The sequence below is a fragment of the Limulus polyphemus genome, unplaced genomic scaffold, assembly GCF_000517525.1.
Source record: "Limulus polyphemus unplaced genomic scaffold, Limulus_polyphemus-2.1.2 Scaffold850, whole genome shotgun sequence".
NCBI lineage: Eukaryota > Metazoa > Arthropoda > Merostomata > Xiphosura > Limulidae > Limulus > Limulus polyphemus.
The window spans coordinates 345888-373177 of NW_013666460.1; the positions used below are offsets into that span (position 1 = coordinate 345888).

The 27290-nt window shown below is 34.5% G+C and overlaps 1 protein-coding gene across 2 annotated transcripts in view; it reads right to left on the bottom strand.

The window, feature by feature from the left end:
• The window catches only part of LOC106460861 (doublecortin domain-containing protein 2-like), a 45395-nt gene that overhangs the window by 4573 nt on the left and 13532 nt on the right, over positions 1–27290 (bottom strand). For both annotated transcript variants that reach the window (XM_022387672.1, XM_022387673.1), the window contains exons 4-7: positions 20848–20979; positions 17552–17698; positions 12514–12746; positions 11931–12055 (exon numbers count right to left, since the gene is read on the bottom strand). In XM_022387672.1, coding sequence (XP_022243380.1) covers positions 11931–12055; positions 12514–12746; positions 17552–17698; positions 20848–20979 — 637 coding nt within the window. The remainder of the gene's footprint in view (positions 1–11930; positions 12056–12513; positions 12747–17551; positions 17699–20847; positions 20980–27290) is intronic.

A 27290-nucleotide genomic window follows, 5' to 3' on the forward strand; every position in this document is an offset into this window, starting at 1 on the left:
TGTAAAGCAGCAGCATCCTCTTCACAGCTAGCAACACCAAATACCTTAATATCATCACCAAATTTAAGTAATTTATTGAACATTCCTTCATCTATGTCATTGATGTAAATTAGAAAGAGCAAAGATCATAAGACTGAGCCCTGAGGTACCCCACTTGTGACATTAATCCAATTTGACTGAACTCCATTTTTACAACCCTCTGCTTTCTTCGATCTAACCACTCTTCTATCCAATTTGCTAACTTATTCCCCACACCTGTAGAGATATTTTTTACAAGCCTTTTATGTGGCACCTTGTCAAATGCTTACCCTCATCTACATAAGCAGTAACCTTTTCAAAGAATATCAAAAGAATTTTAAGATAAGCTTTTCCCTTAATGAAACCATGTTGACTATCTAATAAAATTACAAACTTTGTTAAATGACTTTGCAATGCATCATTTATCAGACTTTCCAAAAGTTTTCCCACAATTGATGTAAGATTAATAGGCCTATAGTTAGTGGGACAATTTTTATTACCTCCCTTAAAAAGAGGAGTGACATTAGCTAACTTCCAATCCTTTGGCACCTGCTCACTATTCAAAGACTTGCAAAAAATGGTAACAAGTGGCTCACATATCCAATCCTTAACCTCCTTTAAAACCATTGGGGAAATATTATCTGGTCCAGGAGCCTATCATTCTTTAAAATTCCCAATTTTTTCTTAACAAGCTCAGAATTAATGTGATCATTTTGTTTGATCTTGTTTCCATTTATCAACTGTTCAAGATGTGAAATACTTCATCAGTAAAAACTGGAGAAAAAGCAGAATTCAATAACCCAGCCATCTCATAATCATCAGATAGAAGCCTTCCTTTATCATCCCTTCAAGGGTCCTACCCCCATTCTAACATTTTGTTTACTCTTAATGTACTTAAAAAAATCCTTACTGTTAATTTTTACATTTTCAGCCAACTTTTTTTAATACATCCTTTTGAATGTCATAATTTCCTGTTCGACAAACTTTCTTGATCTTCTAAATCTCCCATCAAAATCATCTACATTTAACCATGTTTCAGTCATTCCAATTATATCGAAACCTCCCATTTCTACCAGTGCCCTAAAGTCATATAATGTATTTCTTATACTTCTAGCATTACAATAGTAACAATTAAGCCTATCCATAGTAGTATTGTAGGTCTCAAGACCACCCTTCAGAAGGTCTCAGTTTCAAACCATTTGGGTCTCAGTGTTTTACAGGTCTCAAAAATTAGACCAGCTAAATTTGAAAGTTTTACCAGTATTTAGACCTACTTAGGATTATTAAACACTAAATACTGATTATGCAGCAGTTCATACGAGATGCAGTGTAGCATAAAAGATGTTTTATTAGTAAAACACCATGGTAATTGGTACTACACCTTTGCAATGATGTTTATAGTGCCTCCCTTATTTTTGCTTACATCACCAACTGCCATATTACCTGTATGTCAATCCGTAGTAATAACATTCCCTATTCAAAAATAACTGCTACTATAGAATGCATTATGCATAGGCTTATTACAAGTTTGTGTGAACTTCATCTGGTGCACAAATTTACATTAAATGTTAGCAATTATCCCCGATATTCAACATGTCTAGTGGATCTGCTGTGATTCTGTTTGGCTTCAAAGATAATAAAGAATTTACTGACACCATAAACTCTTGGAAAACAATAATAGTTTTTCTTTAGTTTTATATACTGACCTTTTTGATTATTTTTTATTCATTCATTATTTTTTCCATAGGAAGAGGCATTAAAACAAAGACTGTGGGGTTAATGTGTAAAACATTTGTGGTTAAGATGTTAATAAAGTTTGCTTGATATGTGATTTTTATTTTCTTGTTCTACTTTTCATTGTGTAATTTATTGCAAGGTCTCAGTCTTGGTCTCAACCCCTAAGGTCTTGTCTCAAACACTCAGGTCTTGAGTACAACAATGATCCTTAGAACTACTTCTATATAAATTTCCTATGCTAAACTTTTCTCTATATCTTATCATTTTTGCATTTAGTTTATACTGATCCTCACCATTTTCTTGTCCTGGTCTAAAACTTCCCTTACAGCTGAGTTAATAGCCCTTACAAATAAGCCAGACCCTACTTTATTTAAATATAAACCATCCATTCCAAAAAGCTCCCTTCTCCCACTGAACTGATTCCACATGTCCAAACAGCACATCTGCTCATCTTTCATATTAACCTAAGCCTAGCATTTAGCCTTAGTGACCTATTCATAATTTCATCCCCACTATTAATTCTTGGCAGTATTCCTGACACAATTAAGTTATGGCCTTTTTCTTTAAATGCCTTTATCAAACCCTGGTACTTATTAATTAACTACTCTGACCTACCTGTTCCTACAGCATTAGCCCCTACGTGAACAACAAAACTACATCATTGCTAGCCCCCTTTATTATATCTCTTGCTCTGCCAGTTATATGCCCCTGGGTAGCATAATCCAATTCTTTTCTCCTTATTTACTCCACAGACTATCCTATCCATATGTCTTGTTAAGGAATCACCTATAACTACAACCTCCTTAAGTTTATCATCCACATCCTTCTCTGATCATTTTGTTTTCCTTTCCTTCCCTCCAATAATTCCTCATCTGCACAAGCCAAGGGCTGAAATCTGTTGCTCAATAGAACAATGCTCATTACAATTAAATCCACTACTTTTAGCTCTAATAGTCATGGTTAGCTGATGTATCCTTTGCATGTAAAAGCTTAATCTTCTCTTGAAATCCTGCTGCCACTTCCAAGAGTTTACCCTTCTTTTTATCTATTGTCTCCACTTTAATTAGGATAGCCTCCAACTTCTCCTCCAACCTACAAACTTTACATACAAATTGCACAATTTCACTACTAGTACTAGCTTCCTGAAAAGTACATAACAGTCCTGAGTTCCTAAATAAAACCCACTATATGATCAAAAAGGCATTATATCTCCATCTGGTTTTTTATGATTCTTATTAAAACCCACAATATGATCACAGAAGTATTATATCTACATTTAGTTTTTATGATTGTTATTAGCACTATGTATATTTATAAGAAGAATCCAAGTTTGATATTTTGTTATTATTCACAATATATTGCCAATAACAAAAGTTCACATTTTTTCAGAATAACTTACTCATATACATCACATATTCGTACATAATTCAAAAAACATCAACTGATTAAGGCTTAATAAGATCTTATTATGACTTTTGTTAAATTTTTTATACTCTGAATAAAATACCATGTAAATTTAAATTTTTGAATTATAATTTTCCTGTAAATATGTCTGTACGTGAGCCCTGTGAAGGTACCTTATTAATTCACATGCATTTGTTGAACATAAATACTTTAATTAGTGTATATACATCAAATTCTCATGTTTATTTCTCTATGAACATGCATCTTTCTTTCAGATAAAGAATTCAATAATGTTTTAATATCTCATTTTTGAAAGTTATGCTTGGCAGAGAATGAATAGTTCAAAGCTTTTTATCTTCTAAAGCTCTGGACCTTTTATTTATCAGAAAACATATGTAAAATACATTTTTAGATGTTAAAGTAACAGGTTAACTGTTAACTGAAAACTTTATTTTAATTCTGAAACACACACACAAAACAAAACAGAAGAAACACTGATTTGAACTATGAACTGTTCTGTTTCTTCCATTCAGTATATGAAGAAATCAAAGTAGTCTTGTATATCTAATGAAATAAGTTTAACACACTAATATCAAGATAACTAATTGCTACTGAAATATCTAACAGAGTTAATATTTTCCATGCCTGAAAATGTATTTCAGATAAACACTTACCTCTCTGCACCATTACAAGCTATTATTTTATGTGTAACTGCTGTAGAATTTCCTATGCATGCCATAAGCCTTGAACAAATTCCCACCCCCATGTGTCCACATGTATTGCACCAGCTTATCACATAATCATGATGCTGTAACCCTCTATTAATAGGAGGGTGACATAATCTCTATGTACAGTAATTCCAATGAGCACAAGCACATGATCATAAGTTCATTCTTGATAAAGCAAACAAAATGCACTGTAAATTGAAAAGAAGGATGGAATGTGGTGTAGAGAGGTTTCTATTTGAAATACATTTTTCAGGTAAGGAAAATGTTAACTTAAGAAACATTACTTATCTCTCTGTACCACTAAGAGCTAGAATCCCACATCAAAGATGTAGAAAGGGCCAGTGCTAATCAAGTACAAAGATGACCTCTTTTCTGAAATAATGACAAAAAGAAAAAAGCCCATGTGGTGTGACTTCAATGAGATTGGATGTTGCCAAGCGGAGCAGCATCCAGTGGGAGACCACATCGCTCTTACAGGGAATACTCTTCACCAATTTTTTTCCTTCTTTTCTTGTTGTGCTAGTAGAGCAAAGAATATCAGAAAAATTCAGTCCTGTCACAAAAGTGGGTAGAACATTAGAAAGTGTAGTGTGGCTAGGGCTTTAGGCTATGAGATAGATACTATAATGTCAGCTATGGGGAGGAAGAGCTCTCACCTGTGTTCCAAGGCAAATCCAAGCCCTATACAGCTTGGCAGATACTGTAACAGGGTGTCCTGTACTACACTTCCAGGTAATGCCCCAGCCCTACATCCCAAATGAGGGATGGGTCCAACCACTCTCTTACCAGGTGGAGGGAATCACTTGTAAAGTAAACTCTCCATATCAACTTCTTCAGGAGCTTGATACTGGGGAAGTTAGGTTTCTCAAATGTTCCACTATCAGAAGGGGGGAGGGAATTCAAGTAGAAACACTAGAGAGTGTACATGGACTACTGTCATAAGGTACAATCATCTGGAATTGGGTACCCACCAAGACAGTGCAATACGACTAAAAACAGCAAGTGCTAGCAAGATGTGAGGGCAAGACTACAACTGTTGTTTTTGGAAAAAGTACAAAAATGGCCAGGTCAATTATATAGATATATTTCTGAAGCAGTCTTGTAGAAAACCCAATCTCAATAGTTTCCACATAGCAGGGATGGGTGAGATAAATATCCCACACTCAATGGAGATTTTTGGTAAGTTTCCCTGTAAAGTAATGCCAGCCACTTGGCAGGATCTGATGACACCAAGCATAAGAAAGTGACTGGTAGTTCCATTTCACATATGACAATTTTTTGTCTACTGTATGAGTGCTAAGTCAGGTGAATTAAATAATTTGTACACACAAAGTGTGTCACGCTAAGTGTCAGGGATGTGGAGTTTGTACAAGAACTGACAAAATGGAAAAAGATAAGAACAGGTAAGCTCACAATACTAGAGCCTCTGGATAGAATGGAGGGAAGCAAAAAACAGTCGCACAAGAAACTGCTCAGTAATGTCAATAATTAATGTGTTAGGTGTATTGTACATACCAGCCTGCAAGATTTCCTCTAATGGTTGGCATTGAAAGGCTGTAATATGCCAAATCTGATAGGAGATGACATTAAAAAGTGTATGGTCACTCACCCAAAGAAGAATATGCTGGAAGGATGACCTAATGAACCAAACCAGTTAAAGGGGAAGGGGATAGGTCCTGAGAGAAGTAGGTATACCATAGTAAAAGTGGTTGATGGCGCAATTTAAGGGGCAAGTTAAGCAAGATAGCAAAGGTCAGTTTGAACAGGACATAAAAGACGATTGGGATTGTAATGACTGTGCAATGAGAAAATAGAATGATTTTGAGCATAAGCAAAGAGAAGTAAAAAATATGTTTTCAGGGACAAATGATATAAGGAACAGGAGGCTAATAGCTCAATCAGAATCATGTAAGAAGCAGAAGACAGACAAAAGCATGTAAGACCAGGTGAGGGGGATGATGGATAAAAAAGGAAGGGATTAGTGCCTCACAAGAGACCAAGAGTTGTGGACCATATTCCTCGGTAACCAGTAATAGTTGAAATTGGCAGACCTTTGTGAAAAAGGTCTGGTAAAGAAGGATGTAAGATGTGGTAGAGTAGGATGTCCTGATAGAAAGTGACCATCAGTGATAAACAACCTATTTATGTTGAGAGATTTGTCAGAGTAGAAGGCCAACAAGAATGTGAAAGAGAAAAGGCTAACCAGTGGGATAATCCCATTCTATGTAGGACAAATCAAATCTCACATGTGAAGATGAAGGTGCAATACCTCTTCATGAAAGTTGGATGTCTGAAGTTGGCAGAAGAAGGACATCCAAAGAGGAAGAGAAAGAGGCTCCCTAGATGAAAAATGGCATAAGTTGAACCATGATAGAACCGGCGAAAGAGGTAAGGGGTGTCACAAATGACAGATAGGACTAAAGAAGAAGGTGAAAAGGAGGATAACATAATGAAACATTTGGACCAATCATGGCTCAAAGCATCAACAGCCAAAATGGCTGAGTCTTGGATTGATGACCAAAAAAGGGAAAGTTTGGAATTGTGGGTATTTGCAAATGCTTCAATCAGCTTTGGCCCAAGATGGGAACACATTTACTGGAAGAGCATTCTGTGGAATGGATCCTGTCCAGCCAAGATAAGCAACCCACAGCTAAATTTAGAACCCTCAAGACATGACATATTGCTAAGTGAATTTAACAATCGTTGGCTCAATAAAGGAATTCTATGGTGAAAAAGCACAGCTCCTGAGAGTGTGCCTTTTTGGCAGCTGATGTAAGAAACAACCATAGAGTTGTCTGAGTGGATCATCAGAAGATGACCTGACAACCATGACCAATGAAGTTGGTAAGCCTGATAAGCTGAGACATTTCCAGAATGTTATGTGGAAGTTGTTCCTCTAGAGATAGACCTCAGAGAGAGTGGTGGCATTGAGAACTGCATCCCAACTGGAAAGAGAGGTATCAATGTAGATTGAAGTTGAGTTAAGATGGAGAATAGTTGGACAGAAGCAATTGAGCCAACATTACAGAAAGACATGCAAATAGTAAGGGAGAGACATAAGGGCAGTCAAGGGATTGCAGGACATATTTCACTGATCCTCCAGAGCACACTGAAGGGGATGTGTGTATGCATGATTAACTCTCTCGCTATTTGCTCGGTCGAATCAGCCGATTTTGTGATTCCAAACTGACCTTTACAGTTTCAGTACTATACCTTCTAATATGTTTGATATATCTTCATGAAGTTTTGTAAGCTTTCAGTATTCATTAAGTCATTTGTAGACAATAAAATTTCTCCATGAATATAGGAGTCAAAGTGTTGACTGCTCCGAGTGCAAAATAATTTCATGTTAAGATTAAAAATACTTTTCTTCATCTCCAAAATCTCAAATTTCATTTGCATAATTTCTAAAACTTCCTAAATAAATTTCAAATTTTTTTTTGAATAAAACTTTATATTTTATCTGTTATTTTCTCTATTCAACTCTATATGAAGTTGGTCAGTTTGACCAATTTTGCAAACACCAAAATAAGAAAAATTTAAATAAATCTAAATTACCATTTTTAGAATGACTTCAAATTGTAACATGAAACTACATTTGTTTATCCTTAATAGCTTTAAACTTGTAACAGTATAGATCTGTTTATACTTACATTTTATTGTTTTATTGCCCTTTGAACTGTGTCTGGCTAATATTCACATCATATAATTTATAAATCACTTGGCAAACATGTAGCTTATCTTACCCTATTGAATTACGTAATGTATGGACTGCTCACAAGTGTACCTGGTGAAATATTTTTATTATTATTATTCTTTATTTTACCTAGTCTAACCTTATCTAACCATAAAGTTTCTAATTTTTACATTTTAGTTACTTTTATAATAATAAAGAATACACATGAAAAACAAGAAATAAAGTACTTACCTGGGTTTTCTTTTTATTTCCTGTTGAATGCCAATAACACTTAGCACCACTTTTTTATACTAATGGTATTACTGCACTAAATCATTTTTATTTAATCAAATAATGCTCCAAACAAAACAGAATAATAGCATGCAAAAATTAGACAATGTCATATAGCTATCACAATTTTCTGGCTTTCTAATTATACAACAAGAGCCATTAAAAATTCAGCTAAGCTTGTCAAGGTGTTTCTAGTGGGAATAAAGTTTGAACTGGATGGGAAATAGACAATTCTATGTACAGAAAACAATGTAATATAATACAGCATTTGATGAATTAAAATCTTGGATTTCTATTGGTTATAAATACTATAATATTAAATGTCAGAGAGAACTATTGGCAATTTCTGAAAGAGGGGATGTGACAAGTGGGCATAGTAAGAGGGGTCTGACTTTCTATTTTATTGCTCTGTAACTGAATAAGATTGAAGGCTATGAAAATTAAGCTTTGCCAGAGCAATGACAACATTATAATGAGTAATTTTCATTAAATTTCATAATTCTTGGAGTGGTGGGTAATTAAATTAGAGAAGAGGGGATATCTAGAGAAAAATGTCACAATTCTCATACTAGGGGTGATTCAGAATTTATTTTAAATATTGCTTTATAAAATTAAGAACTTATATACTGTTAAAATGTGGATTATTAGCTATGTTTTCATGCTATATTTATTCATATACCATACCTGTAGTGAAAGCGTTAAGAGGGATGAGGGTCTATAGAGGCAAGTCTCTCCAAAAGTGAGAGAAGGAGAGTGAAGAGCCTTTAATACCAGGATCCCCATGGCATGAAGATGCAAGGGGAAGAAATGATCCTACACCAATGGGAATCATGGAAGATGCCCAGGTGGACAAGATACTGAGTGGGAGTCAAAACAGAACTTGGTAAGTTTGACCAGCCAGCCCGGGCAAGATGCCCCCTGAAAAAGAATGGAGATAGAAATTGCCCAATCATGTTGAGAGGGGGCCAGTAGATGCCAGTCGTTTATGTAATAATTGAATTGAAGGCCCAGAAGATGCAAGTACTGAGCAAAGGACAACATGAGCTGATTAAAAAATATGAGGCCATTGCTAAGCCAAAGGGAATGGCACAGAATAGAAACACTTGTCCACTGTGGACAAACTGAGGAAAAGACTAGATAAAGGACAAATGGGAATGTCAGGGCATCTGAAATGTTGACCTTGGTCTATCCAGAATTATGGAAAATTGAGAAAGAAACAACAGGTTGATGGTAGTGTGCCAGCCTCCTCTCTATCTGGGGACAATAAAGATGGAAGTAAAAGCCCTGAATGAAGCAAGAGACAAATTCTATAATTTCCACCATCAACAGAGAGGCCACATGTTCTGAAGAATTAAAAAATTTAGAGGATCAGTAGTTAACATTATCTAACACTGAAAATGTATTTCTGATAGGTACTTACCCCCCCCCCCCACACCCACAGCTATCTCAACCTTGATTTGCTAAAATTTTCAACAGCACATCAGTCTATTATACTCCTTCATTGCAGCAGCATGTGCTGATCATGTGACTACCCTTCACCAATCATATATACCATATATACTAGCACAGGTTGCTCCCTCTACCATTGCAGCACAATCTTCACTTTCTCAGTTGACATTCTAGTGTATAGACATGTATTTTAACTCATTCTCTATGTGACTACAAAATTTTGATTGTGCCTGATCACAAATTATATCAGTTTCAACTTCAAGTTTCGACTTCTTGTGTTTGATTTTCATTGTTTCTACTCATTTGTTTTTGAAATGTTTCTGTTTTCTGAATTCTACTTTGTTCATAAGAATTCGAGATTTAATATGGCGGATCAAAAAATTCCTGCTATAAGTAGACAATGGTTCTGACACTAGTCCTCAGTTCTCAGGGTTGATGATATCTGCTGGGAAGCACAGGCTTTAGTTCTTGGGGAGTTCGTGTCTTACATTCATCTGGCGATTTTGTTCCTTTCACATTATGATTTTTGTACAGAGGGTTAGAACTACTGTGTAGAATGTTTCTTTCTAGGGCACTTTCCACTTAATACCATGCCTCATTGTAATCTACTGGAATAGGTCTTGCTCTTTTTCCCAGGAGATCTGTAGTAAGTTTTTCAGTGTGTATTTCTCCCTCTCTGAAGGTATATCCATGTTCAATGAATTTATGTGAGCTGGTGTGGATGGATCTAATTTCTGCACTCAATAATTTAGGTAAGCAGAGGTAGTACTGTTTCGGAAGGAGGAGTATAGGGAAGAGAATGAAGAGAAAGAGAAGGTGAAGTATAAAATTGCAAGGGCTGACAATGAGAAGAAACTTTCACAACCCATAGGTGTGCAAAATGGGAGAGGGGTGTGATAAGAGGCCCAGAGCTAAAAATCAGTTCCAAAGACAATTCACCATTGAGAGCTGTGCTAGCCTGCCATATAGGAGGGGGAGGTGGCAAACAGAAGAATTGGATAAAGAACAGGTGAGGAGTTAGCCTAACATGAGGTACCCATTGTATAGTGAGTTGGGAACCAGGGAAACAATGGAAGACTACTGGTGAAAAGCCTCAGCTTAAGATTCCAAGGATTTGGTCTGTATAAAAAGTGGCTAGATAAAGGATCCCAAAAATAGAGAAACTAAGCCAAAATAGAGATAGCAGAGAAAGAATGAGAAGCCAAGGTGGAAAACAAATAAGAACAGATGTCCTCATATGAAACTGTGGAGGATCGCAATGAAAAGCCTTGGTAAGCAGAGGGAGGGTAGAGACATAGTGAATGAGTTTGATAAAGGTAAGACAAATATGAGTAGATTGCTGGAAAGAAAGAGGCAATGAAGGAGAATGAGGAGTGCCCCAAGTTGAAAGAAGACACTTGAGTTCAAGAAATATAGAAGGATCATGACCATAGGCCATAGAAAGAGTCATGAAGATGAGGAGGAGGAGAAAAAATGTTGATCAGTGAAAAGTTGTGATAGAAAGGCATCAGAATGGGCACATCTTTCCAGGGAGGGATGGGGGTGGGGGTAAAGAGAAAGTCAGAAGAGTGAGGCTTATGAACTAAAGAAACCTGAGAGTCATTCTAACTTTCTGGTGAAAGAGATAGAATGTCACAAACCTAACGTATGAGTGTAACAAATAAAGAAGGAGAAAGTATCTGTTCCTTGTTGAGGAAGTGAAGGCTGGAGGTGTCAAGAGATGGACAAAATGATTCAAAGTTGAGGCAGATTCCACAGAATGCAAAGAAAGAGAATGACAAGGGACCTGAACTTGATGATAAGAAATAAACAGAAGGGAACGAACCACCTGATGCAATGTAGTGGTAACATCAAGAACAGATAACGTACCTCCAGTCAGTGTTGATACAGGTGTAAAAGACTCCTGAAGAAAAAAATCTGGCTTCTGGATGTAGAAGCAACTTGGGTTTGAGAATTCATGATAAATTGGCAATCCATGAGCAATTTATGTAGAAATACATACCATTAATAGAAAGAAGAAATGTGGTGGTGGCTATAGAAAAAAATTGCAATAAGGTGGATAGAACAAAAATTCAATGATAAAGGCAGATGATCAAAGTGACTGGAAACTCAAAAGACACAGGAAAACTCACACCTGTACACATGCAGTGCTGAGGAAAGAGTGAGCTAGGATCATGTGCTAGTGCTCACAGTGATTACTGCACATGGAGATTGTGTTGCCCTCCTGTTGGTGGAAAGCTACAGCATTATGATGATTACATCATAGGCTGGTGCAATAAGTGTTGAAGTATGTAAGGGTAGGAATTTATTCAAGGTTTGTGGTATGTGCAAGAAATTTCACACCAGTTGTACACGAGGTAATGACTCTTAGTGGTGCAGATAGGTAGTATTTCTGAATTATTATTTCTGCTATAAGTTAACAGAACAAATAAAGAGGCTTTAATAAACTTAAGATTAACTAGACAAAACTTTTATAAATATAAATATATGTTACACATCTTTTTTGATATATACATTTTTCAGAATCACCTAAGTCATTTTTGTACTTGATGTAATTAATGTATACAGCATTTTTAAGTAAGAAAGCTACTTTAGTACAAACTTGGATACTCTGAATTAAAACATACCAAAACTTCTTCAGCCTCTAGTTGATCAATTGGTAAATCCACAGCAGTATCAGGAGTTTCATTAATTTCTGTTGCTCCTTCTGTCAATGGGCTATGTTGTTTAGCTCTATATACTCCACCCAAGTCTGAGAAAGTTTGTAAAGACACTTTTGAGCATATATTTACCTAATGTAGATCTTACAAACTCTTCAGTTCAGGGCTCTGTAATCAACTTTACATATTCAAAAGTACATATATAGATGCATAACTTAGTTTACTATATTTTGTACATCCTCCTAAATTAACATAATTTTATTTAACTAACACAGAGATCTCTGGAAGTATTTAAAATTATATTAAAATTAGCAGCAAGTGCACATACAAAGTATACCACATTTGTGGACCATGTGGAATATTTTGTAAAACAAAAAATAAAAATTCTCATTTGGTGATTACCTTACAAAAAGCTGTTAAATTTAGCATTTAGTTTTAGAATATATTCAAGTATTTAAAGAATATATAAAATATTTGTTTTTTTATAAGCATATTAAGTTACTGAGTTTCAAAAAGTAATTAAATTGAAACATTTCATATTAATTGTTACCTTGATCAAGGTCTACCTCTCTGGTAGGTCCAGCTGATGTGCCGCTGATACCTTTGGCATGAAAGAGATTCTCAGAACTGGCAGTACTTGATTTAGAGATTGACTCACATTTTTCTGTGGAAAGTACATCTTCATTTTTAATTCTAGCTGACTGTTGATTGCCACTTTTGGTTTTTGCCTTTGTAGTTCTATTTGTTCCTGTTTTTACTCCTTTCGCTGGAGAAGGCTGTGATCTAAAGTTTAATAGTATCATTTCTTGATAAATAATACATGTTTTTTCATTCAGTAGTTTGTGTAATATTACATTACAATAAGACTAATGATAATTTTTTTACAAACCTTTCCTTACTGGCCTTGTACTATGAGTTTGCAATAAAAATAAATGTAATGGGATCAATTTATTGGAAACCCATAGTAAATGGCCAGTAAAGAAAGATTTGTAAAAAAATTATTAGTAGTCTTATTGTGATTTAATTTCACATAAACTACCATTCACCAGCATAAGATAGTATACACCATCTTGTTCATTCACCTTATTTATGGGAAATTATCTGAGAATGTTTACTCTTACACTTCTGAAAACATTGAATAAAATGCAGTTAAGATTATGATTTTTAAGTTATTAAATTATGATAAATATTTTTAACATGTATTGCATAGTGTAGCACCAAAAATGTCCATATCTTTTATGCTGTTGGTGAGAGCAGCTTGTTATAGAAAGGGGTTTACAGGTATTGTTTTGTATCAATCACAACCCTTAGTCACTGTTTTTGTATATTTCACCTGTTAATATGCATATGTATAAATGTTTGTGATCTTTGAAAAAGAGAAGATTTGATTTAACATGGTAACATTTCAGTTATAATAATAGAAACACCAGCACAAATAAAGTCTCATAAGGTTAGCTTAAACGGATAGTGAATTCATTATTGAACTTATATTTAATTATGACATGTACTGGAATTAAAGATATATATCTAATTCTTTTGAAACCATTTGAATCCACTGACACATTATTGATATCTAAATGTGTGAAAGACACTAGGAAAAGAAGTAACTTTCCAACTTGGGCCAACTTAATTTTTGTGCCTCACTATGTTTATTCCTGTAGCAATATTTACTGCATGAGCTCTTGAGAAATAAACAGAATGACTATAAAGAAACGCTTTATTTAAAGTGATTGTATTTTGAAAAACTGCTCACCTTTAGGCTTAAGCACTAGGGTAAGATTTTTACCAAATACACATTGAGAATCATGAGTTTTATTTGGAATGTTTGGACATGGTACAAGGTGTTTCATAATCATATTTTACTGCATACCTAAATAATATTTTTCACAAACTACCATTGTTTTAACTCCCTTTTTTATCTCATTCTTTCGACAATATGAGATTGGCACTTTGAATAAAATGCATGTCAGAGCATGAGATATTGCAAGGATCAATGAACACTGTTTAGAACAGATAATGGTTGCAGTAGCTCTATTTAAGGATAAGCATATGATATGACGACTGAAAAATGACAAAAAGCATATTGTGTAACTTATGTGAGAGTTATCAAAACACTGTTTACCATGTCAAAATATTTCTGAATAAAACTTGTGGTTTTCAATATGTTTTTTGGTGAAATTAGTTCCTATGATACAAGTAGTTAAGGTGCAATCATTTTAATTTTCTTTTAAACAACCACCTTGTAAAGTTCATTTTATGATTCTTATGTTAATATCACTGCAAAACATGCTTTTAAATCAGCACTATAGATTTAGATTATTAATTAAACAGTAGTTTGGTTACTTAGTATACAAATGTTTACTTACATATTAATATATTCATGATGTTAGAAAAACACATAGGTTCAAAAAGTCTTGATAGAAATGAATAAAAACTCTATAACCCGAGCACTTTCGAAAGGTGGACCTTTCTTCTTCAGGAGCAAAGTTGGATGACTTATACTTCTGACTGATACAAAGTACCTAATACCTTGAACATTGGACTAGCTATATCTAGGGTGATACTCTACTCTCTAAGAGGGAACCTACAACTACCTTTCCTAGGCATCATTGTTTGTTTTTTACTCTGAACAGCATATGTAGTACAGTATCTAGATTATCATTTATCATCTATGTACAAGTGTGGCCAGAAAAACCATTTCTGCATGTTTGTAATGCTATCTAACACTTGACATCCTCCAGTCTTTGCGTTATGTAAAGTCCAAAGTATCTCCTGTCTTAGAGCTTCGGGGACCACTAACTGTATACAAAATTGCCTATCGCCTCTTACTAGTTCATAAAAGTAGTACAATAGGCCATCCTGCATTTCTAGCTGAATATGCAAAGTGCCTCATGTTAAGTAATTTAGTATTATGTTCAAAAAATTTTGATATTTATTATTCATATTACTCTACAGTATTTTGTAACCAAGCTGTGTTTGGGTCCTTCAACTGCTCTCCCCAAAGTTCCTAACTGTTAATTTTTGGTGTCAACAGACATGTAGAATTGTCAAAGCTCCAATGGTTTACATCATTTCTGCTGCAATGGCTTATATCATTTTTTTCAATGGCATCTCCTCATCAGCTGGGGAGATAATTCATCAGTGTTTCCATGCTGCTGGTTAAGGCAGTGTCCTAAAATGATGATGCTCTTTTGTAATATCAATATCCAATGAGAAATCATACCTTCCTCATCTTTTAAGTACATCAGCTACTTAAGTGATGTATAGTCCATTTAAATTGTGTACTCCTGATCATAGAAGTACTGGCAGTAATGATTAACAAGTACAACAACTTCAAGTAGTTATTCCTTTTATCACCCACTATCAGCATTCAGGAGGTGCGATTATCACACAAGTTGCGCATGCAGTTATATATGTTCCATACCAATCTATCAGCTATTCAGCCATCTTAAATGTGCTGTAATCAAGTAGCTATCACATAATGTACTGTGGGCATCATGAAACTATTCAACAGATTGGAAAGTGAGGAACACCACTTTCTGCTAGTCAGTATTCACCTAAGATTAATGGAGAATACTGACAAGGTTAATACCCGTGTTTCAACCATAACAGGTTTCAATTACTGGCATGCATGTTTTCACATTCCTGCAACTACATAAAGCCCATATTAATCAATCCAGACAATTGTGTGCTTATGCTAAAAACATTAACTACAAATCATTGATAGTATGATGTGAAACAAAAAAGTTGCTTACTTCTCAAATGGTCCCAAGATGGGGCCAGTTATTAATTGCCACAATCTTTGCAGTAACAGTAAACACTAGATCCTTGCCTACTGTTTGATAGATAAACTCCAATCCTGTGCATATGAACACACAATTTCTTGGTTTCAACTTCAAGCCTAATTCTTTGATTCATAGAATACCATTATTAAGTTCTCAGTTAGAATTTGAAATGTACAACCAAAGCCAACTATTTTAGACTTAATTGAGATAACTTTTCCATTGCAGTTCTCTAAGTAAATTTCAATAATCTGTAGAAAGTGGTGCAGGTACATTATGTAAACAAAATAGCATAATGTGGAACTTGTACAACCCCAGGTATACTTTCATCATGTAGTTTGACCTGCCAATAGATGGAAACCAAATCTAGCATAATGAACCCATGCACACTCCAGAGATATGTCTATCTGGCAAGAAGAAAATGAAAGACAATGACATATGTCACCACATTAGCCCCACACGAAACTCTGGCATTCTTCTTTTTATTAACAAATGCATGGAATGACCAAACGTTACAAAGTTTGTATCATCCCATCTTTCAACCTCTGCTAGATTTCTATGCTGGCCACATCTGTGATGCTTCAAGAAAGATTGTGCAGTACTTGTTTTATCAGATCTGTGTGATGACGTATGATTGTTATCTGACCTAATTGGCTATTTTGTCCCATCAGCAAACTCATTGAGTAATACTTACAGTCCATGACTCTCTTGAGTTCAGATTATTAAATACAGTCCTCAACTAGAGACTACACATGCTCAAGAAATGATGCATTCACTCTCAGACATGGTACAATGACTGTGATTCAAACTAACCACATGGTTTGCATCACTTCTGACTCCATCACTATCCCAATGACAATTCCAGTTGGAAGCTAAATGTCCTTGATTACAGGCTTCACCAGTGATTTCCTACTGTTTTGTAATTACCTACATTAATGGTTATTATCATAATACATTCAAGAGAAATAAACCCTCAATTTATTCTAACTTCTACAAGCCTCTGTATCACCCCTCAATTTGAGTACCACACAAAATTTAGGGTAGTGATAACACAAAGTCCAGTAAATATAAAGCTTTACTGAGTGACCATTATGGTTACTGACCTGCATCTAAAGGATTAGTACAAGCTTACAACCTTCCTGATCTTATTTATGAGGGCTTCAACTAAAGAAATGTAGAACACCTGCATAAATGTTTTGCAAAATACCTGGCTAAAGATATTTTCTTTTCTAGTTATGAAAAGTAAAATATATAAAATATGGCTGTTTTTCAACTGTCATAGATAAAGGTTTCAAGATTTGAAAAAAAACCTAAAAGGTTATTAAAAAAAGGATACAATGTTTACATATCAAGACAAAAAGATATCTATTAATGAATATCAATGACAATAATGTTTGTTTACTATTATTGGAGGTGGAACATTTTTAAAAACAATAGGTTTCCTCTTGAAGACAGAGTAATAAAAGGAAACAGGAAATCAACAGAGGCACAAATACAAAACATACAACTAATAACACATCTTTGTATTTAACAAATTTTCAGTAAATTGTACATATATTGCATTTAGATAATACTTATGAAAAGGTATGTGCCTCTACAAAAGTGTATGAAATGGAAGATGCACAACTTAAAAAATTTCCCACAGGTTATCAATCTTTAGTGAAAAGGTATAAAGTTTTAAAAAAAACATTTTTTTTATTTTGTACGATATATAAAACAGAATGAAGTTAGTGTTTGTCTTTTGCCTGACTTTACATAATATTAAAGTAGAGTAAGTCTAAAGTTATACATAAAAGTTATGCTCACACTGAAAGTTTTTTAGATGCAAGATTTCCTTTGCTCATCCCATAATTTACTTTCTTAAAGGTTTCAGAGTTGCCAACAACCACATACTGTCTACCACTAACTAGGTCTTCTGGTCCATTTACAGGTTGTCCATCAATTGTATGTAACCTGGAGAGGAAAGATTAATAGTTATATATGTATATTTACACACACACATACATAAATGTATGTATGTGTATACAGAGGTTGAGTATCTTGTATTTAATTGATTTTGGAGCATCATAAATTGTTATAGTTGTCTTCAAATAGAGTGGAATATATCATTCTCTAGCTGCGAGGTATGCAATGGTTGAACAGGTATCTCATGGAAGCAACTTGTGTCACATTTCCAATAAAAATCTATCTTGATTATATTGTGTACTATTGCTTGGGGTACATGAATGACTCCTTCCACTGACCTTTGTGGTCATCCATTCTCACCTGTTGCATGGCTAGGATATGACTTTTAGGTTTCTTTTTGAATGTTTTGTTTTCTTATGTCATTAAGTACAAGGGATACTTTCACCATGATAATTCTAAATCACTGATTTGAACACATCTTTATGATCTGAGTATGTAAATATTTTGCATGGGAAAGTGCTGTGATAAATTTTTGGTGGCTTCACATTACCTATGAAATATATGAAATGTTAATATGTCGTTCTGATCTATTCCATTCCACAACAACTTTGTATCAGCCATGGTTGTCATTACTTGGTGACGTGCATGTTCAAAATCATGGTAATATGTACTCAACCTTCTGTATGTGTGTTGACACACATGTACACACACCAGCATATTGAAAGAGTGAACTTTTGTTAAGATTACTTGTAGCACTTAAATTTCTACTTTTATCATGTTTATAGAAGAAAAAGTATGTGTGTACAAATATAATATACATATGATTATAAAAAAAGAGAAAAAAAAAGATTACATCATATGAAAGAACAGGGTGAATTTAACAGAGCATATCCAAACCTGAGACGAAAAATTATGTAGAAAATGAAAGAAAAAAAAAACAATGCAGCTACAAAACAGACATGTACCACCGGGGCACACACCATAAGGTGGATAGTTATGCAATGTGCCCCGGTTTTTAAGGTACTGGTGTAAGTAAGACCCAAATTGCATTGGGGGTACACCATCTATCCAGTTTAATCTCAGTTTCATAAGACTCACATTCTTAATAATAATGATAATAAAAAATAGCAGATTTGGGTGCTCTAGCCCACAGTGTCTCACATCTTTATCACCTTTCACTGTCTGCGGCCAGATGTGGGAAGGTGGTTGCACAAAAAAAAAAATTATGAAGAAAGAAGTAACTGCAATACATACATCAATGGGGGAGACAGTTAAACTGTCCTTGAAGTTGGCATTCCAGCCCCCATAATGATGTTTGAATATAAATACCACAATGTTAAGGTATTACTATACAAACCCAACTTAAATTGTTAATATGGCTCCCATCCTCCAGCCATCCATGCTACTGTTAAGATCTCAAAGGTTTTATAAGAATTACATAGTAGCAGGTCTTGTATAACTAGCCAATCATAAATGAGATGACTCTCGAGGGAGAAGGGAGGTTGCAGCTGAGGATGCTTAATTTGATGGGGCAGGAAGGAGTCAGTCATCCAAATAGTAGTGGAAATGTAGGTTCAATAAATCCACCTTTCATACAAATGCTCTCAAGACCTGACTGAAAACATTTATGGCTGAGGCCAGTTCAATGGGAAAGGCCCAGAACTGAGCATTCTGCCCATATTGGATGAACTGGACAAATCAGAACATAAAGAAATGCATCATAAACATCACCTTCGTCATCCACAGCCTGAGAGAGAACACATACCTCATATTGAGAAAACCATCTACCTGGAACCAAGAAATGTCAATAAAGTGGTTTAAGGATGATAGATCTATGATAGATTGCCAATCACCCACCTTTATGAGAATGAAAAAAATGGGGTGGGGGAGTAAAAACCCAGAGTGGGGTCAAGACCCTCTTCCATGTTGTTCATAAATAGGAAAAATGATATAGTCTCCACCAATTAATGAAGATGCAAGTGAACTGAGGGGGTGGAAAGAGGAAGATGTGTGTGTGGAAAGAAAGGAAAGCCCATGAAAAAGCATCTGTGTGACCTAAAATTCTGCTTCAAAGGGAGTCCAGTGCACAAAGTAGATGGGTGACATTATAAGGCTCTTTTGGATAAGAAACCTGTTTGGAACCCCTAGACCAAGTAAAGCAGAAAACCAAAAAGAGCAGAGATGACTGCTGACAATCTTCAATGTATTGAGTTTCCAGTGTAAGAGGAATTACGACATTAAAGCCTAGACTGAGAACAGATAGGTGTAATTGTCCTCAGTAAAGCTGTTGGGGTCACAATGTACAGCCTCCAAAAGAAAGAGAAACATTGACAAAGTGAACAAACTATGCAAGATGAAGATGAGCAGAGTGAGAGCGAAAGAAAGATAGAGAAGGAGATCACCAAACTGTAAGAAGAGTGTCAAGGGATTAAAGCTTAAGGAAAGATTCTTGGTGTTTAGGAGGATAATGGGGTTTGGTATGAAGATGAGACAAAACTGTATCAACATAAACATGAATAATAATCAGTGGAGAGGGGAAAGAGAAGATAGTCTGAGAAGGAGAGGGCTTACACAAGGTAGCCCAAAATTCAGCAAATAAGCACTGAAAAAAGAAAAACATAACTGTTTAATCAAAGTAGCAAAGAACAAATGTGGGGTTACTCTTTCCTCATCAGGAAGGAAAGTACCAGAAGCAAAACCAGATGCTAGGAACAGTTAGGTAAAATTGAAAGACAAAGCATGGTCAGCTAAAGCAGGAGGTTGGGAATATTGGATCTGGGAGTATAATGAAACCAACTACCTGGTGCAAAACACAAAAAACTGCAGTTCATCTGGTTATCAAACCTGATTATCCCATGTTTATAAATAACGAAGGGTCAATAAAATATTTGTAGTTAAATGACTAATTTCAGAATTAAATACACTTATTTTTATATGTTTTTAACATTTGTTTTATAGTTATTTTTTATACAACCCTCAAAAGAAATTTTGAGGTTAAAGACAAATAAACATAGTTCTTTAGTTATAAATATAAACTGTTAATTTCAGTCAGTGTTCATAATTTACAAAATACATTTTGTTTCATTACACTTGTCCCTGTACTTTCAGAAAGTACATCATTCTCAACAGCCTCATAAGACTTAAAATTTTGCTGTAAGTAAAAGAAACATGATAGTTTACACGTAACCAGATATTACCTTTTAACAACTCTAGACTGTGGCTGGACATTTTTTCCAATTGTCTGTAACACTTGGCTCCAATTCTTCAATTCATGCTTGCTGATAAGGATCTTTTGGGGAGATGTGAACCCATCTCCATTATTGAAAGCACTATTTAAGCAAATCAATAGTTAGTTATCAAGTATTTTGTACAACCTTGACTATAATTTCTCTTTTTCAGTCACACACATATAGATATATAACACACGGACATAAATGTCTATTTTAATAATTTCTTCGATAAAATTTGTCTAAATCTCTAGAAATGTAAATAAACCAGTGAGTGTTCCAAGTGTGTAAACAATCTTTATTTGATACTTTGACAATAAAAATTTTCAAAGTACAAATACCCAATGAAAGTTTTGAAACGGCTTGACTGGGTAATGAAAAACTTTATTATGAATGTACTGAAATGACATTTCGACAAGATTTTGTCATTCTCAGTTACAAGTAGTTTACAGAGATACATGAGTATATATATAGTATAAAACAAAGAGGTCACATGACCAGATATTGCTTCACACTCTAATAATAATAATAATAAAGTTTTTCATTACCCAGTCAAGCTGTCTCAAAACATTTATTTTCTAAAAAGTGGGTTCCTCATCATCAAGTTTTAAATACCAAATGAGTTTACTATACAAGAAGATATAGTTTGAATAAATGGATGACATAAAATTCAAAATTTTATTGTATTTTTGAGCTTGTCAAGTAGTAAAATCTGCCACACTTAGTAGCTGTGAAAAGTTTTTTACAATGCTTTTAGGAACTGTTGTATTTTTATTTTCATTCCTGCCAGATGATAGCCTGAACAAATGTGGCCAAAACACGTAACAAAATATCTTTTCTTTTTGGAATAATATATAATTGTGGTTTAAGTAGTGTACTATTTTTACTAACTAAATACCACAACATATATATATAAGCAAACTAATTAATCACCACTTTAGGTTACACAATGATAGGTAAGGTAGATTCATGAAGTATCAACAGAACTCTACACTGAATGAAGGCTTACATTAATTGGAATTATCTTTCAAACATTCCAAGACCTACAGTGTTATTTGATTCCACTTACAGTAATGCTGTAGGCAGCTATAATGGGTTCTTTGTCATGAAAGAGAAAATACACAACAAAGTAAAAATCTGTTTTTATAACTTTTGTAGATTGTGCATAATCCCATACCAAAGAGAACTGGTTTAGAATAGTGGAACATAAGAGCTGTTGTCAGACCAGATTAGTTTACCACAGCTATAGTTAGCTAGAGTCAGCACTAGAAAGCTTTAGCAAGCCAAGTTCTCCAGTGCCAATGATATGAAAAAGATCCATAAGTAATTTATCTGTGAGTTTAAAGTAAACTATTTTATCAGGAACTGTAGGCTAGAATTAATTAACAAGTCACACAACTAGGGAATCCTTTTTGTAATTATTATTTTATATATCTTTGATAAACGTTCCTTTTGGCTATGAATCCTGACCCTGCCTTTTGGATTCTTATGTAAATGTCCTCGAATTTGGAACCTATGCAAAACTACCACTCACTGCATATTTCTGGGATTTCAAATAAATACCATTTATAATTGGTTTTACAACTCAAGAAGCAACAATATATTGTTACAGTTAGGATCAGTGATTCATTGAAAAAGTATAATGTGAAAACAAGACATCTCAAAATAGACTTCGCCTAATATCTTAAAACAACCAATTATTCTCGAGCCTTATACTAGGATCTAAAACAATGTCATAAATGAGAAAATACACAATTAAAAAAAAGTCTGTTATAATTTGTGTATATTTTAAAACCACTAGTTTTAGAGGGTTTTTAAAGTTCACACTGTACCTACAAATAAGCATTTAGTTTTGTTATAACTAAATATTACATTGGTAACAGAGTTTATATCAAAACAATTTCTCTTATGTATAAGACAACTATACACTTCATTTTTGGAATGTTCTTCCTGTGTCCTGATAAATTCTAAATGCCTCAGTTTTTATTTTTGTCAGTAATTTTTAACTTTTTATACATGTATTTGGTACTATGAAGCCTCCTGACAACCATGAATCAACAGATACACATTTTTTTTTCAACTGAGTAGGGAAATTATTGCATGGATTGGAATGATTCAGCATTGACTTTGCTGCTTTCTCAGAAGTTGGTTATAAGGTAGACTGCAGCAGACAGCATGATGTCACTATTGGATATATCACTGAGCATATGATTTTGAGCCTGCTAAAACAAAGATGGACAACTGAATGCAAATGGCAGGTGGTGTTCACAATTGATGTTTGACTTTTAAATCATAAAACATTTATTAAACCAAAGTATGAACGAACATTAGAACTGTGCAAGTGGTGGAATTTCCTAATTGATTGTTCTCACTTGAACTGACTAAAAAAAAACTTATAATGCTACAAATCTAAATACCATAGTGGTCAGAGCACAGATGACCCATTGTGTATCTTTGTGCTTAAAGATAAAAAAACATAATAACAATTTTGTAATTACATGGACAGTTGGAATAATAAAAAATAATAATAATTGGAAATCTTCATTTTGATTAGTTGATAACTTTCATAAGTTGTGACATTAATTAATTAAGTTGAACAAACTTGAATTGATAGAAGAAAATAATGAAAAATCATAATGGCAATATTTCGACTATTGGATAGTTGGAATAAATGGAAACATTAGTTGATTATTTTCCTGATATTAATTGATTTAATCAAAAATTAATTAATGGATAGTTGGAATAATCAAAGTTAACATTTTCTAACAATAAAAATATATTTCTGATACGTACTTACCTCCTTTCACCCATGGTTATCTCAACTATCTTTTACCCTCTAAGCATTGATAAGCTTTTTAAAAGTGCATCAGTATTTTATTCCCCTATATTTTTTGCATCATTGCAGCAACATATGCTGCTCATGTGACCACCCTCCACCCACTGCACCCTCTATATTAGAGCAGGTAGCTCCCTCTACCCTTTGGGACAATCCTCACTTTCGAGAATTGGCATATACAAACCCCAAAACACCAGAAAATCAGTGGGGAGGAAGGGTGAGAAGTGGGTGAGAGAGGTAACTACCTATTGAAAATACATTTTTAGTGTTAGAAAATGTTAACTTCCGAAATGGTACTACCTCCACTTCCCCATAGCTAAAATCCCACATGTGAAAGGTGGAGAGGCCAGTGAAGGCACAAAAACAAACATAAATTAGAGAGCGACTGCTATGAAGAAAAGCAGGTATGTCACAATTAAAATATGAGGCACACCTGTGGGGTCTAGGACAACTTCTGGAACAGGTATGCTCTTCACCCGGTGAAGAAGATAAGATATGTAGAGCAGAAACAAATAGAATACACACTAGGGCTAGAGGACTGTAAATGAATAGGCCATGTGCAGAAAACATCAGGGGAAGCACCTTGGGATATGACGTATTATACCAAGTGTAGTCCAAGGACAAAAACAACATGGAAGTGTCTTGCATAAGTTGTTTTATTACAGTTTAAGTTCTCCTGAGGAAATGGTATCCTGGCCTAAAAAATTATGAGCATTAAAAACTTTTGTTTATTGTTCACCATTTGTTTGTGGGATAAGTTTCCCAATTTTTTATTGTAATAATGGTAAAAATATCCTTTGAATTCATAATATTTATTTGTTTACATTTTTCATTCTTTATCATTATCCCTAATAAAAGGGGATGTCCCAGTTTTAAGATAACAAAACATTTATGGACAACAGGGACTTGTTTGCACATTTAGGCTGTCCCATCCACTAAACCATTAAAAAAAAACTTCAAACTAGCCCTTATCATTCAAATATTTATCAAGCCTTCCATTAAACATCCTTAAATTTTCTGCTTCCAACACATCTGAAGGCAACCTATTCTAGAGGTCAACTACACTGTTAGAAAAACACAAAATTGTCTTAGCTGAAAATTGTTCATTCTCAACCAAAATTTATGTCCTCTAGCCCTGCATAATACTCAAAATCTGACCTGACTAGTGACATACGCAATGAAATTATAACCTCTTTATACTCGTACTCAATATTTCTGTAAATAAACCTAAAATCCTATTCGCCCTACCACTAGCAACAGAGCAGTGCGTGGATGGCTCAATATACTGATTAACCAGAACATGATCATTTTCTTCTATAACACTGTTAAGGTTATTACCATCAAAATTATAATTCAAATTATGATAACCCACATTAATTACCTTACATTTATTATAATTAAAAGCCATCTGCCATTTATTCATGCAATTCACCAAATGATCAAGTCCTTTTGTAAAGCAGCATCCTCCTCCTCCAACTTAATAACCATTCCTTCATTTATGTCATTGTTGTAAATCAAAAAGAGCAAAGGTCCTTAAATTAAGCTCTGATGTACCCTACTTGTCACACATTAATTCAGTTTGACTTAAATTCATCTATATAATAACCCTCTGCTTTCTTCCATCCAGCAGCCACTTTTACATCCAATGAGCCAACTTATCCCCCACACCATCCAGCAGCCCCTTTTATATCCAGTGAGCCATTTTTTTAAATGTAGAATTTAATAACCTAGCCATCTCATAATCATCAGATAGGAACCTTCTTTTATCATCTCTCAAAGCCCCTACCCCTATCCTAATATTTTGCTTACCCTTAATGATTTAAAGAAATCCTTACTGTTAACTTTTACATTTTCAGCCAACCTCTTTTCTGTGTATACTTTTTGATTTCCAAATTTCTTGTTTAGCCAACTTTCTCAATATTCTCTAAGTCTCTCATCATAGCAGACAATTTAAAATTCTTAAATTTATGTTGCTTTTCTTTAATTTTATTTCTTAAACCCTTAGTGAGCTAACCTGGTTTTTACTTGCAGCCACCATTTATTTTTGTCTACCTTGAATACTTAAGAATTTCTCCTCATTTGATAAAGCCCCCCAGTGGCACAGTGGTATGTCTGCAGACTTACAACACTAGAAACCGGGTTTCAATACCCGTGGTGGGCAGAGCTCAGATGGGCCATTGTGTAGCTTTGTGCTTAACTACAAACAAAGAAACAAACATTTTATCAGTATCTCCAATTGATTCAGTTGTCCAATCTATAACAGGTAATAGTTGCCACATTGTTTCAAAATTTGAAACTAAAATCTCATTATTCCTGATCTCCATATGCAGTAAAATATTAAACATAACACAGCAGTGATCACTTGCAGACACATGTTCCCCAAGTTCCACCCCATCAACCATTTATGTATCAGAAGTTAATAATAAGTCTAAAATAGCACTGTTCCTAGTAGGTTTCCTGACCAATTGGTGAAAGAAATCATCCCAAATAGATTGTCTCTAACATTTCCCAATCTATATTTCTGAAATTAAAATCAACCATAATTATGACCTCATTAACAGCTGGAAGTTAACATTTTAACTTACCTAAAAATATATACCTCTCTGCACCACTAGCAGATATTTTTTCAGGACACTGGGACAAACCGCCAAAAAATGCAGCTGTTCCAGCAAATCTAGGACATCTTGTTACCCTAGTTATACTCCAGGATGGGTTGGAGCAATTGAGCTATCGCAACAGAGGTATGTAGAGAGGAAGGCACAAACACAGGGGCAGATAAGAGAATACAGGACATGTTCCAATGATCCTTTAAAGCCTATTGGAGAGGATATATGTGTGCACAAGTGAGAGAAATCAAAAGCAATGTAGCATTAAAGAAAGAAAGGTAGTTGATTAAGTCAACTAGAAACTCAAAACACATCTGAAGTTCTGAACTCAGGTTGCACCAAGAATAGAATATGTCTATTGTCTTGTGCTAGTGCAGAGAGGGCTACAGTATTTTGACAATTATGCCACAGGCTGGTGCAAAACATTTAAACACATATAGGAGCAGGAGATTGTTCAAGGCTTGTGGCACACACAGGAAATTTCATGACAGTTGCACGTGACGTAATAGTTCTCAATACAAAGAGGTGAGTAACATTTCTGAATCTTAATCTCATTATAGAACTTCTCATTAATTTCATCAGTTTAATCTGGTAGTCTGCGATAAATTCCCATGGAAAGCCTTATCCCCTATATCTGCTAACAGAAACCCAAGCAGATCTAATCTTCTTGATATTATTTACGATATTCTCAACTTCAGTACTATGTAACTCTCATTTTACATAGAAAGCCACTCTTCACCCCCTCATTTTAGTGCTGTATCCTTATTAAATAACATATAACTATATAAACATATAAATTTCTGTCATCAAAACTGTCTACATTTAACCGATTTCCAGTTATTCCCATCATATCAAAATTGTCCATTCTGATCAGTGCTCAAAAGACACCTACCTACTTAATTAATTATACTTCTAGCATTACCATAGTAACAATTCAGCCTACCCTTAGAACTATTTCTGTACTTTGTTCC